The 13,251-nt window shown below is 43.3% G+C and overlaps 1 protein-coding gene and 1 long non-coding RNA gene across 2 annotated transcripts; one reads left to right on the top strand and one right to left on the bottom strand.

Annotated features, from left to right (window-relative positions):
- Window positions 1-7,777: 7,777 nt before the first annotated feature.
- On the bottom strand, window positions 7,778-8,406 carry LOC103721137. Its single transcript, XR_606274.4, has 3 exons — window positions 8,258-8,406; window positions 8,045-8,119; window positions 7,778-7,957 (listed from the first exon to the last, which is right to left on the bottom strand). It is a non-coding gene; the product is annotated as an uncharacterized LOC103721137 (long non-coding RNA).
- A 964-nt stretch (window positions 8,407-9,370) lies between these two features.
- Window positions 9,371-12,973, top strand: LOC103721150 (CO(2)-response secreted protease-like). The gene is made up of 9 exons (XM_008811223.4): window positions 9,371-9,594; window positions 9,888-10,147; window positions 10,253-10,364; window positions 10,568-11,072; window positions 11,214-11,317; window positions 11,413-11,655; window positions 11,770-11,884; window positions 12,008-12,218; window positions 12,324-12,973. Exons 1-9 carry the CDS (start codon window positions 9,404-9,406, stop codon window positions 12,881-12,883), a joined length of 2,301 nt encoding a protein of 766 aa, XP_008809445.3. The 5' UTR covers window positions 9,371-9,403; the 3' UTR covers window positions 12,884-12,973.
- The last annotated feature ends 278 nt before the right edge of the window (window positions 12,974-13,251 follow it).

Below are 13,251 nucleotides of genomic sequence, written 5' to 3' on the forward strand. Positions count from 1 at the left end.
TTTTGAAAGGAAAGAACATCTTTTTGCTTTTACAATAAAGCTCTGACCTTTAACACCAGTAATACCCAACTGCCGAGGAAGCAACCACCTTGGAGGACCTACTGTCCTCTTTCACACTCTTTTCTAAACATTCCCAAATCTATTTCTATATTTACATCAAACTTTACAGCCATTTGGAATTTTTAAAGTTTCTGCAATCATGCTGTAATCCAGTTAGCACTCCTTCATAACTGCACTTTGAACCTACAGTTTAAAAGGTCCGAATTCAGCATATTTGTGATACTGCAAATCTTTGATACTTTCCATATATGCATTAGTTTGCAAAGCCTTCTTTCTCAAAGTTTTTTCTAAGCCAACTGTTTCAGCATTCTCATGATTTACACAAATACATACAACTTCTACGTTCGCACAGTTACTCTTTTTTTCTTCAGATTTAAGCACAAACACAATATAGTATGCAGCTTGCAAGACGTGGGAATATAGCCTCTAGATTATTGAAGGGCCAAAAGATAATGATAGGCACAGAAAAAGAATTGAATGTCTTAGATGCCAATGCCTATCAAGCATGTTTTCATTGAGGAACTCATTTCTTCTTTTCTGAAATGAAACTACATAAAAATTTAATAAGCCAACCTGAATTGGAAGAACCAAAACAATTGTTTCAGGCTGAAATCAAAATCCAGAATAAGAAGCTTTGGTGAAACTTTAACCTAAAACTGTGGACTGAACATTATAGCTCATACGTGTGCAAGATTTGCTATAACTTACAAAGATTACTTGGAATTTGTTGTAATTGAGTAACATTCTACATTGGATGTATTAAGAAAGTAAAAAAAAAAATAACGGCCTCTGCATCAACCTTGCTAAGCAGCTTCACCTCGACTTCTGTAGAGCTTGCATGTGTCCCTTCTTCCATCTTAGCTTCTGTAGAATGCACAAAACATAAGTTCCCCTCCAACCAATACTTGCATCCAAAATTCAAGCAAGCATAAAATATACATACACATATATAGAAACATATGACTCCATTTCATAAAAGTGTGGTATGTCCAAGAGTTCATAAAAGTCCATACCTGCAATTGAGAGTCATTAGATAAATACGGCAGGGAACTGACAGTAAAGCATCTACCCTCAAGGCTAGAAGAAACCCGTCATCATTAAACATGAAAGATGTAACATCTTCTCCTATGAAAAAAATCAGATGACAGAAGGGGCTGGCTCAAATGCTCAAGGGCCTTGAGATTAATACAACACATAATATAGAGAGAGAGCAACTGAGAAAACACATAGAAGACAAAAGTGGGAGAGGTACAGCAAGGAGCAATTTTTATACCTCAATGAATGACACGCAATTGGAATTCTGCTTGATGTTTCAAGGTCTCCATCTTGTTGAACAATGCATTCATAACTTGAGGGATAAGTCCAGTTTGAGACCCATCCCTACATGCAGTTCCCATGGTGGATGTTTTCCCTGAACCCGTCTGTTACATTACAAAAATCAGATGTTTCAAGGCATCAGGGTACATGCAACAGACATATTACAGTTCATATTGAATGAACTGGCAGGGAGCATGAGATATTGCACTACTTGACCTGACCATATGCGAGAACAGTAGCATTGTATCCTTGGAACAAACAGTAGCCATAGCTTGTTTAGTTGTAAGGTGAACTGATTAGAGGCAACCAAGTATTACAATGGGGATTCTGTGCTCCATAAAGATGAAAAATGTTTGAGGAAAAATAAAAACTATGGGTCAAAGCACCATACAAGTTGAATCTAGTCCATATAGTCTCTCCCCAGATTCAATGTAAGCTGCTTTGTGCAGCCAGACAACCTACTGGTCGGAATGTCTGTTTTGTTATCAGAAACTCTCTTAAGTACATGAAAGGTCATTGGATAACTATATTTTCAACTGGTGCTTAATATAACAAGGGGAATAAATTCCAAATTTAAGTTGTGCTCTTAATGAGAGAAACTATGTCCATCATCTAATGTTTTTTTTTGCTAGGAATCTTCTAATGTTTTAAATCCATAAACCTATTCCATGCTCTTACTTTAGCTTGACCAACAATTACAGAGGGCATATGGAAAATGGACCACATCCAGTTTTTTTCTTCTTGACGTGGAAATTGACACATCTGTATGGAACAACATAACCATTTAAGTTGCATAGTGAAAGAACATATTGCTTCTTTAAGACAGATGAGGATTCCATCTCACGTTCTTTGTAAATTACTTTCTTATATTCAACCTTCAGAAGGTTTTCATTTGCTTTCTTACCTTAAAATAGTGGTCCTTTTTCTTTCTAAGCAATTCAACATTAATCTTGAAATTCCTCTACTTGCACATGCACTTCTATGCAACAAAATCAAACTTGTAATGCAGGCAAGTAATTTCTTTGTCCTAAAACCTCACTGAGTTCTAATGAATCCCTTAAAAATAATTATAAAACAAACAAGATATTAAGCAACATACACATCAACAATAATAAATTGTGTGCAAGTTATAAACTCATTTTGTACACAAGTCTCTAACCAAACTAATCAACCAAAATGCTTAAGATCATGGACCAAAACCTTGCAGTATTATATTTAGGAAAGAGGACAACCATCCTAGTAATGTATCAGTTACTATCATGATAGCAAACCAAAAAGTGACAGATCAACCAACCCCAAAACTACATAAATTGGGATACTCACAAGAAAGAAGTCCTGAGACTCGTGAAAGATTTGAAGAATCTGCTCACGCTTCTCCTCCAAAGAGAGGCCTCTTTTCTTTGACTAAGAAGCACATATAGAATAATAGGTTAGACTTCTAAATCACAAATGAGAATGCAAAAGATACATATGCATTGCCAAGGGCTGCTGTTCTAAATGGATAATAGGGCATTGAAAGCAGACATTTGTGCAGAGAAAATTACAGAGCATATACACATCGTTCTATGCATGCAAATCTAGAATATAAATACAGGCCAACTTAATCTAGCAAACAATCTAGAATATAAACCATTGTTTAATCGACCGGCAGAGGATGAGGAGACGGGGCCGGGCGAGAGTTAAAGACAATAAGAAAACAAAGAGGAGGAGGAGGAGGAGGAGGAGAAGGAAGAGAAGGAGGAGTAGGAGGCTTACCTCAGACGACGGCGGCGGCGGAGTAGCGGAGTCTTCGATCGCCGATCGGGGCTAGGGATGGAGGTGAGATTAGGGCTCAGAAGGAGAGGGGGCCGATCGAGCTAGGGCTTACCTCAGAAGGAGAGGTCGACGGCAGCGGGGAAGTCGGCGCGCTCGCAGATAGGAAATGAGGAGAGGGGCTAGGGTTCGCAGATAGGAAATGAGGAGAGGGGGCCGATCGAGCGAGGTGGGGGGTTTTAAGTTTTCTAACGACGCTTATACGCGTCGTTGTTTCTTGAACTTATAACGACGCATCAGAGCGTCGTTGCAGATACGAAATCAGGAGAGGGGGCCGATCGAGCGAGGTGTTAGGTTTTTAAGGTTTCTAACGACGCTTTTAAGCGTCGTTTTTTCTCAAACTTATAACGACGCTTTATAGCGTCGTTGTTTGTTTGGCTTTTCCGACACTAACCCAAAACGTCGGGAAAGGTTGGCTGTGATCCAACCTTTGCCGACGCTTTTCCCTAGCGTCGGGAAAAGTAAGTCGGCAAAACCCAAATTTGTTGTGGTGTTGGTTACATAGCTCAGTTGGGAGGGGCCAACTAGTTCAGTTGATAGATTCATTTGAGGTGCATTGGCCCCTTAACTCAGTTGTGAGCGTGTTAACTATTTCACTTGGTAGATTCATTGGAAGTTGGGTATTGCTGGGATGGGCTTATGTCCCACCCTTATCCTTATTTAGGATGGGCTTTGAAGTAGAAGAAAGATTAAGATGTGCCATAATCTTCTAATGCTTTTAATCCACCTTGTGTTAAGCCCCAATTTGTACTAAAACCGCTTTGACTGATATGAACTCCGGCTGTAACAAGAAGCTCCAGCTTCTAGTGGAATTGTTGTCCCTGAAATAAACTCCTTTGATCAGAATCCTATACTTTCAAGTAATTCTGATTTCTAAGATAGTGTTTGGCTGGGATAGCGCTATTTCTACCCCCTCATCACTTGTTTATCTCTTTGACAAACTTGTTGAAAAGGATTTCCTGCTTATATACAATGATCCTATCGAAGAGAATGAAGAGTTCTCTCAATTCATTCAATTTGAATCTTCCTCAATCCGTTCAATTTGAATCTTTCAAAAAAAAATTAGGAGATGGAAGAATTGCAAAAATAAGATTTTCTGATTAAAAAAAAAATCAACTCTCTTAAAACTGCATGATTTTTTTCTTAAAAAAATTATCTCAGTCAGACATCATATGATTATTTTATGATCTTCGAAAGTTTGGCCTGTGATTCGGCTTTTTGATATAGTGGATCTCGCTTTTGGATTTTATCCAGCCCTACTCGTAATGGCCAAAGTGATCTACATCGAGTTTGGGGATTCTTCTGGATCATATAAAAAGGAGGAGAAATATCCAAACATGTAGTGAGTCTTTTTTTTCCCCTACTCTTTTAACGCTTGTGCAGCTTCTTAATTTATAGTTTCTCTTTCTGTTGTTGCCTGCTCTCCTGAAGATGGTTTCATTTTCAACATGGAGTGCTTGTAGCTTTTCTTTCCTATGAAAAATGGTTCCAGGTGACAGAAATGGTCGACTTAAGCATGCATGCTAAAACCAAGCCAACCCATGTGATTTTAATATCCATTCTAAGTGGCCCAAACCTAACCCCACTTTGGTTTGAGACCCAAAAACCAAGTCAACCCATGTGATTTTAATATCCATTGTAAGTGGCCCAAACCTAATCCAAATTTGATTTGATACCTAAATCAGAAAGGAGAATTTTATCCACAACTCGTCTGGTTCTCCCAAAAAAACATCAAACCCTAACATGGAGGGATCAGGCAGTCGGGCACGTTTCTTTTCAATATATGAACCTTCTATATCTGTTCTCAGGAGCTGCGAACATAGCAACTTTTAATTCACATATAAGTATCTAATCTTCTCCTACACATTAAAACATAACGTACATTGATACCTGGGCAATGCAAGCTATTTTTCTTATAGCTAACAAAACATGTTCAAACTATCATCCGACCAGTTCATTCCAGACAAAAGTGAGACTAAGCCAGCTCCAATTTTCCATCCAATAAAGGATTTCTTTCTGGTCAGTGGTCACCACCATTTCCACAATCAATTGGAAGGGATATTGGAAAGAGCCAGCCTAAGGGTCTAATTTCCAAATAAACTTACAATTTGAGCCGTAAAGGGAGGAGAGCTGGGCATTTCTAGGGTGCCAAGCCTTGAGTAATAGATAGTGGATCCTTGGAATATAATATAGGGCTCAGCATGTCTAAATCTCATGTTGCAAACATGGCACACTCTTCAGTCTTCACCCCTCCTGCAAGTCATCAATTATAGTAGCACTAGTGTACCACCTCTATGCTAAGGCTGCAAATGGGCCGGGTTGACTTGTGACCCGGCCCGCTTAGATCCGATCCGACCTCAACCCGGCCCGCTTAGATCCGATCCGACCTCAACCCGGCCCGCTTAGATCCGATCCGACCCAAATTGGAGGACCCGCAGGGCCGAGCTAGGTGCTAAAATTGGATTTGTTCTATTTTTCGGGTCGGGTCTGGGTTTACTAAATCTCGACCCGATCCGGACCCGACCCGACCCATTTTTTTGGATCAATTTTGGATCATTTACCCAATGACCTGATCCGACCCGATCCGAACCTGAATGACCCGTTTAGGCCTGCAGCCCGCCGGCCCGCAGTCTACTGGTACAAAGCTAAAAACATTTTTATTAAAAAAAATGCAAAAAAAAAAAAGCAAAAAGGGTGGGGGAGTGGTACAAGAGTACTTGCCTCCTAGATCACGCCTCCCCACTCCATATGGTCGCGGAACGTCATGTCGTCCTTAATGATAATGGGACGGCTATAGATACGGGAAGCCCCTCACCCCCTTTTCATCCGAAATTGGGTGGCCTTCCCTATTCTCACCATCTTTTTCTTTGGGTTTTTTGGGTTGCAGGGCAATGGAAATGGAAGGAGCCGCAGAGGTGCTAATTAGAGTGAGTGACCTGCTCATCTCCGGAGAGGGCCAGTGGGATGAGGTGCTGATCAGGGAGGCGTTTGGGGCGCAGTTAGCTGAGAGGATTCTTGCTATCCTGCTACCTTAGGGAGCAGCGATAGACAGACAAATTTGGGTGGCCATAGGGAGAGCCATAGTCCGCTCAGTTGACCTAAAGGCAGTGATGGTTGGCGAGACTTCCACACGATTTGATGGTGGTTGGATCTGGAGGATGTGGGTCTACCTCTTAGTTTCTTTGTTCAGTTAGAAGGTCGCCTGGGATTGTTTGCTGACCATGAGCTTGCTGGCTAGAAAGGGAGTCAGGATTTTTCCGATGTGTGTGGACTGCTCAAACTTGGTGGAGTCTGTCAACCATATTTTGCTAGAGTGCCCATGGGCAGCACAGGTCTGAAGGAGGACCTTGTTTCTCTTGTCGGGCCCGTGGTGTTAGCTGCGGATCTTCTTCAGCATGTGAGGTCTGCCATATGGTTCGAGCACTGCTAGGTGGGGCATTGCTGCCATCTATTTGGCTTACCATATCTAGTTAAGCAGAAATGACAGAGTCTTCGGGAATAGGAGGGCTCCCCTGAGGATAGTTGTGGAAAAAGCTCTCTGTCAGGCTGTGGAAGTCACTAAGGCAGCCGAGTCTGATTCATCTGAAATGGCTAGGGACATCTTGGACCCCCTCTCTGCTAATATTGTTTCCAAACATGTCCTTGTGTCTTGGGAGCTCCCACCCCTGGCCATCTCAAGATGAATTTCGATGGTAGTCTGTCCGCTGATGGTGATAATGTTGAAGTAGCATTCGTGATCAGGGACCAGGCCTCCAGATTGATTACTGCAGGAGAGCGCCGTACTTTTAAGGCTTTTGCTTTTGGGGCGGACCTCAGGGCAGTGTGGGAGGGACTCTCCTATGTGAGATGTGCTAGAGGCTGGGTGTATCATCCCTGAGTGAGACTCAGCCGCAGTGATTGAACGCATACTAAAGGGGGGCGGGGGGAGGCAGTGCAGCTACTTCTAGGCAACATCCGGCTGATGCTAAGGGAGTGCTATGCTTTTCGGGCTATGCATGTATTTTGGGACGCAAATAGAACTACTGATTGAATCGTCTCATTTGCTGCCCAACATTCTAAAGGGATCCTCTAGACTCGACATGCTTCTGTCCCTCCGCCATTGTGTAGTCTTCTTTCTATAAATTCAGCTAGCTGTGCTCACGCGAGGTTAATGTGAGCAACCGATGTACAAAAAAAAAAGAGTTGCAGTGGCTATTGCTGCTCCTCAGGACAACAATCGATCATCATATGACATGTGGTGAAATGTCATGTTGCCCTTAATGATAATAGGATGCGGACCCTCTCCGCAATTTTGGCGTCGATGCTTTCTAAAGCGTCCCAAAAGCGTCGGTATTTGGAGAGTGGAAATTTTTTTTGCTGACGCTTTTCGAAAGAGTCGGCAAATAATAAAAACTTTGCCCACGCTTTAAAGCGTCGGCAATACTTATTCTAACGACGCTTTAAAGCATCGTTAGAATTATTTTTTTAAAAAAATAAAAGTTTAATTAATTTTTTGGGAGGCTAAAAAAATCTGTATCCAACTGGTTCCTTTTGATTCTCTTAATAGCACAAGATAGATAACAAAAAAAGAATAAAATTAGAAAAGACATAACATAAGAAGAACCACTTTATTGATGTTTCTTTGCATATTTACAAATTACAAACTAAAAATTACGGTAGAAATAACACAGGAAGCATCCCTTGGCCGCAGTAGCTTCTTTGAAGTCTTCGACGCCGCAGTCCTCTTCTTGGTCTTCATCTTCTTTGCACAAACCTTGTACAGTTCTTTCTAGAAAGGAATGCTTAATATGTTAATGTTTTGAAGGTTGAATAAATTCCAATCAAACCATGAAATTATCAAGAAAATAGCAAGAACCTCATCCATGGCTGCGACGGGAAGGAAAAAATGCATGGGATCGCATCTCCATCCAAAAACTCCAAATCGAGATGACTACATACACAAAAAGTTTAACAGCTTCCACATCAAGAACGAACATAGCATCGGAGAAACGCAACCTTCTCACTGATATCTATGAAAACCAATCAAAGATCATGAAAGAAACATATACAAGATGCAAATGTTACAGACCTTGACATGGAAAGCGGATCGAAGAGCGATGGCAGAGTAGATCGGTGATCTCGTCGCGGTTGGAGAAGAGGGCTTCTTGGCTCATTGAAACCCTAGACGGACAAGATGGGGGCTCACAAAAGAAGGAAGGGGTCAGGGATTTTGTTTGGGGGGGGGGGGGGGACGATTAGGGATTTATGGTGTTTGGGGGGGGGGGGGGGGGGGGGGGGGGGGGGGTGCGATTTCGCCGCAGTTGGAGAAGAGGGCTCCTTGTTGGCACGTTGAAACCCTAGACTGACAAGATGGGGGCTCGCAGAAGAAGGGGGGCGCGATTTTGTTGCAGCTAGAGAGGAGGGTTTCCTGCTGGCTCGTCGCGGCTGGAGAAGAGGGCTTCCTGCGGCTGCAGAAGAGAACTGGAGATGGACAAGATAGGGACTGCGATGACCAAATTGCCGATACTCCTTTCTTGCGTCGGTAGCTAAGAGTCAGGAAAATTTTTTTTTTCTGTGGCAGCAGCAGCGGCAGAAAAACCCTTCTCCGCTAACTCCATACCTTGCCTTCATTCATAAATTAAAGCAACAAGTCCGAACTCGACCCAAACCCGGACCTAGACTCGAACCGAACCCGATCCGATCTTCAATTAGGTCAGATCTAGGTCCAAAATTAAGACCCGAATAAGAAACTTGGTCGGATCGAGGTCACTCACGATCCGACCCGATCCGACCCATTTGCACCCCTACACTATGCCCACTATATCATATCTCCCCTATCCGATATATACTAGCGACAGGTAAAGCTCCAATTCTCTAGCATTTTGCTATTGCGTAGCATGATTTCATCTCATCGGCATCCTTTCGTGACTCAAATATCGTATATCATGAGAGAGAGAGGGAGAGGGGGGGAGAGAGCGAGAGAGAGAGAGAGAGAGAGAGAGAGAGAGAGAGAGAGAGAGAGAGAGAGAGAGAGAGAGAGAGAGACTGGAGTATTTTCCCTGGAATTGCTAAATGTTAGATGATGGCGCACTTGCAAGCAGTGGGCTCGCAGTACGGGAGTTTATTAGCAAGCACCCACTAAGCCATGCCTACCACCTCCTTCTGTTATAAATACTCAGACCTCGAGAGTAGGAAGGAAGAGCCATTCATTTTGGAATTGGCTGAGACAAAGGATATGATGGGTCCTTCAGTAGTCCTTCGCATTTCCTTTCTCCTTGTCTGTCTTCTCTTGGAGGTAGGGATGCTCTGGGGCCAGCAAGAGAACAGAGATGTTTATGTGGTCTACATGGGAGCTGTCCCAGCTGATACCTCTGTGGACATTTTGAAGGAAAACCACCTTCAGCTTCTGGCTTCAGTACTGCAAAGGTTGCTTCCTCTTCAGCTCCTCCTTTTGCCTCTCTCTATTCATTCAGAATTTTCCTTTTAGTATTATTGCAATTTGCAGGTAGGATGTGGAAATTTTAGGGATTAGGACAGAGAATTTCCTGGGCAACATATATTTCTCGACCCATCTGATATACTTCATATTATCTGAAATCTTCCCACAGTTTGTTAGTACTTTAGAGATGTGTCCATCTAGTTTCCAAGCTCTGCTACCATGCTAAAGGCTTAACATATGCTTCCTTTCCCCCTCGTTTTGGGATTAAACTTTGGATCAGGGGACAGCATGCAGAAAAGACGCTGATCCGGAGCTATAGGCATGGTTTCTCTGGGTTCGCTGCAAGATTGTCAGAGGAAGAGGCCCTTGCCATCAGTAGAAAAGAAGGGGTTGTGTCGGTGTTTGTTGATCCCATCTACCAACTCCACACCACTCGATCATGGGACTTCCTACAGCAAATGGAGACCGACCCGAATCCAGATTCAGACCCAGCCTCATCAACTCAAGCATCAGACACCATTATTGGAATCCTAGACACAGGCAAGCTTCAAAAATCAGAATCCTTCCTATCCAACATAAATTGGTTTCTCCGACCCCAAAGTCTAGGTTCTAAGTATAATTCTTTCATCATTTTTTCGCTTCTAGGAATTTGGCCAGAATCAGAGAGCTTCAGTGATAAAGGCATGGGTGCAATTCCAAGCCGATGGAACGGGACTTGCATGGAAGGGACTGATTTCAATGCATCCAACTGTAACAAGTGAGCTGAAAACAGTGCAGTTGGTAGTTAAGTTAGTTAATACTGTTTATAACCAATGGACGCATGCCCTGGGTTACTAGAATAGAATTGGTTGTGTGCACCTCATGGCCCCACCCGAGAACCTATGACCTGTGTTCTATCACCAAGGAGAAGGCCCCGAGCATTCCTTTTTGAGTCATCGATCCTTTTCTTCTCTTAAACAGGAAGCTGATTGGAGCAAGGTATTACGAGGGTACTGGATCTGCCTCCCCACGAGATGAACGTGGTCACGGGACGCACACTGCCTCCACGGCAGGCGGGGATGCGGTCATGCAGGCTTCCTACTACGGCCTTGCAGCAGGGACAGCCAAGGGAGGGTTCACCGCAGCCAGGATCGCTGTGTACAAGGTTTGCACATTTAACGGCTGTTCTGCGTCTGCAATTCTGGCCGGGTTCGATGATGCCATCGCCGACGGCGTTGACCTGCTCTCGGTGTCGCTGGGGCCCTCAGCGTACTTCCGGCCAGACTTTGATAAGGACCCGATTGCCATCGGAGCATTCCATGCCGTGGCGAAGGGGATTACGGTGGTGTGCTCCGCCGGGAATTATGGACCCGACGCCAGTACGGTGGTGAACGCGGCCCCGTGGATTCTAACAGTTGCTGCCACGACCATCGATCGGCGTTTTGAGTCTGATATCGTGTTGGGTGGGAGCAACAAGGCAGTCAGCGTATGATATTCTCGCTGTTTTATTTTTGGATCTTTTGTTTCTTTGGATTCATTTCTTGTGAAAATTCCTCTGGATTCATCAAGCCACAGAAATTAGCCAACTTCTTTCTGCTGGTCTTGTTCTTGTTATTGGAAATTGCAGGGTCAGGCAATAAACTTCTCTAATTTGGAGAAGTCACCAGTATATCCATTGATCTATGGCGGATCAGCCAAGTCTGATTCTAGCTCTAGCGTCGAATCAGCAAGGTTAGTGAAATGAGACAAATCTTCTAATCTAAACATCTACTTGAAAGAGATTATAGAATACTTCGACTCCATTGATCTCCAAATGAATAATTCAGTCACTGCGAGCCCGGCGCATTGGATGAAAGCAAGATCAAAGGAAAGATAGTTCTTTGCAAGCACTTCCAGAACGATTCGCAGAAAATGTTAAAGATAGAAGGATTGAACAACTTGGGTGCAGTTGGTGCGATCTTGATTGATGACTTGGAAGTAGCCGTTGCTACCGCTTACGTCTCCTTTCCAGCGACTGAAGTCTCCTCGCAAGCAGCGGAAGAGATACTCACCTACATCAACTCCACCAAGTAAAAGAAAACGAAAAATAACAAATTCTTCTTGTTTGCATGGCCGCATCAACTTGTTACTTCACCTTTACTAAGTGTGCTTGTTTTTTGTTTTTTTGTTTTCTTTTTCCGAAGGAACCCAGTAGCCACAATCCTTCCAACAATCACAGTTACGAAATATAAGCCAGCACCAATGGTGGCCTACTTCTCTTCAAGAGGCCCTTCTCCTCAAACTAGTAACATTCTCAAGGCAGGTTCAATCTTCATCTTTTTCTAACTTTTTTGGTCCTTGTAGGGCATCCTTAATTTGTGTCAAAATTAATTGTGTTCGAGTGATGAAGATGGTAAAGAGAATAGAGATTTATGTTTGCAGCCCGACATCGCTGCTCCTGGAGTCAACATCCTTGCAGCATGGATACCAAGCGACTCCTCAGAGGTTCCCCAAGGCCAGAAGCCTTCAGCATTCAATTTTGACTCCGGGACTTCCATGGCCTGCCCGCATGTTTCTGGAATCGCGGCCACCATCAAAGCTTCGAATCCTACTTGGAGTCCAGCCGCTATCCGATCAGCCATCATGACCACAGGTATCAAGCTCCTCATTTCGAACTGTTCGAGACTACATTGCTTGTTTTTGTTCAGTTCGAAACTAATTTCGAACTCATCTGGGTGTGATGCCGCCCGACATATAGCAACTCAGACGAACAACGATAAGGCTTCAATCACAACTGACTCGGGATCCACAGCGACGCCATATGACTATGGAGCCGGGGAAGTAAACCCAACAAGTGCACTGCAACCGGGTCTGGTGTATGAAGTAGGAACCGAAGATTACTTGCAGTTTCTGTGCAACTACGGATACCAGTCATCAGAAATCAAACTTATAACAACCATTCCGGATGGATTTGAGTGCCCAGAGAACTCAAGCAAGGACTTGATCTCCAATCTGAATTACCCGTCGATCACCATCTCGAGCTTGATGGGGAATGGGAGAAAGATAGTGAACAGGACGGTCACCAATGTGGGAGCTGAGGAGGAAACCACGTACGTTGCGAGCATTCAGTCTCCACCTGGGATAGACGTGAAGGTGACGCCCAGTAAACTGCAGTTCACGAAGAATATCAAGAAACTGAGCTACCAAGTTATCTTTTCCGCTGTGAACTCTTCAACAAAAGGTGACCTCTTGGGTTCCATCACTTGGTCAGATGGAACATACAAGGTTAGAAGCCCATTAGTAGTCAGCAGCAATTGAGCGAAATGCTTGGTCTTCCTGCCGATGTGTATCAGATAATTTACACAAATGCTGTCACAATCAAAATAATATTTAATAAAAAATCCACTTCAGTGGGTTAATGAGACAGAAATTTCAGATCTTTTGACCACTAATGCACTAAGGAATAATTCGTCCAATATATCAATGGAGGCTATGTGCATGTCTGAACGGGGATATCCGTGGATACGGCATGCAACTTCAGCAGAAGTGATGCTCTAATATGACACGGTCACAAGCTATATATGGAAACCCTAAATTGCTGCAATATGGCATATTATCTCTGAAAGAATGGGTAATTTTAAGAAGTTTTGGTATTCAGTGACCAAAACATTATTTCATTGAATGTT

Source organism: Phoenix dactylifera, chromosome 5 (genome assembly GCF_009389715.1).
Source record: "Phoenix dactylifera cultivar Barhee BC4 chromosome 5, palm_55x_up_171113_PBpolish2nd_filt_p, whole genome shotgun sequence".
NCBI classification, from domain to species: Eukaryota; Viridiplantae; Streptophyta; class Magnoliopsida; order Arecales; family Arecaceae; genus Phoenix; species Phoenix dactylifera.

Coding starts and splice junctions, on each gene's coding strand:
- LOC103721150 (XM_008811223.4), top strand. CDS start 9,404: ATGATGGGTCCTTCAGTAGTCCTTCGCATTTCCTTTCTCCTTGTCTGT. Junction 10,365..10,567: donor AATGCATCCAACTGTAACAA/GTGAGCTGAAAA, acceptor TCTCTTAAACAG/GAAGCTGATTGGAGCAAGGT. Junction 11,656..11,769: donor ACCTACATCAACTCCACCAA/GTAAAAGAAAAC, acceptor CTTTTTCCGAAG/GAACCCAGTAGCCACAATCC.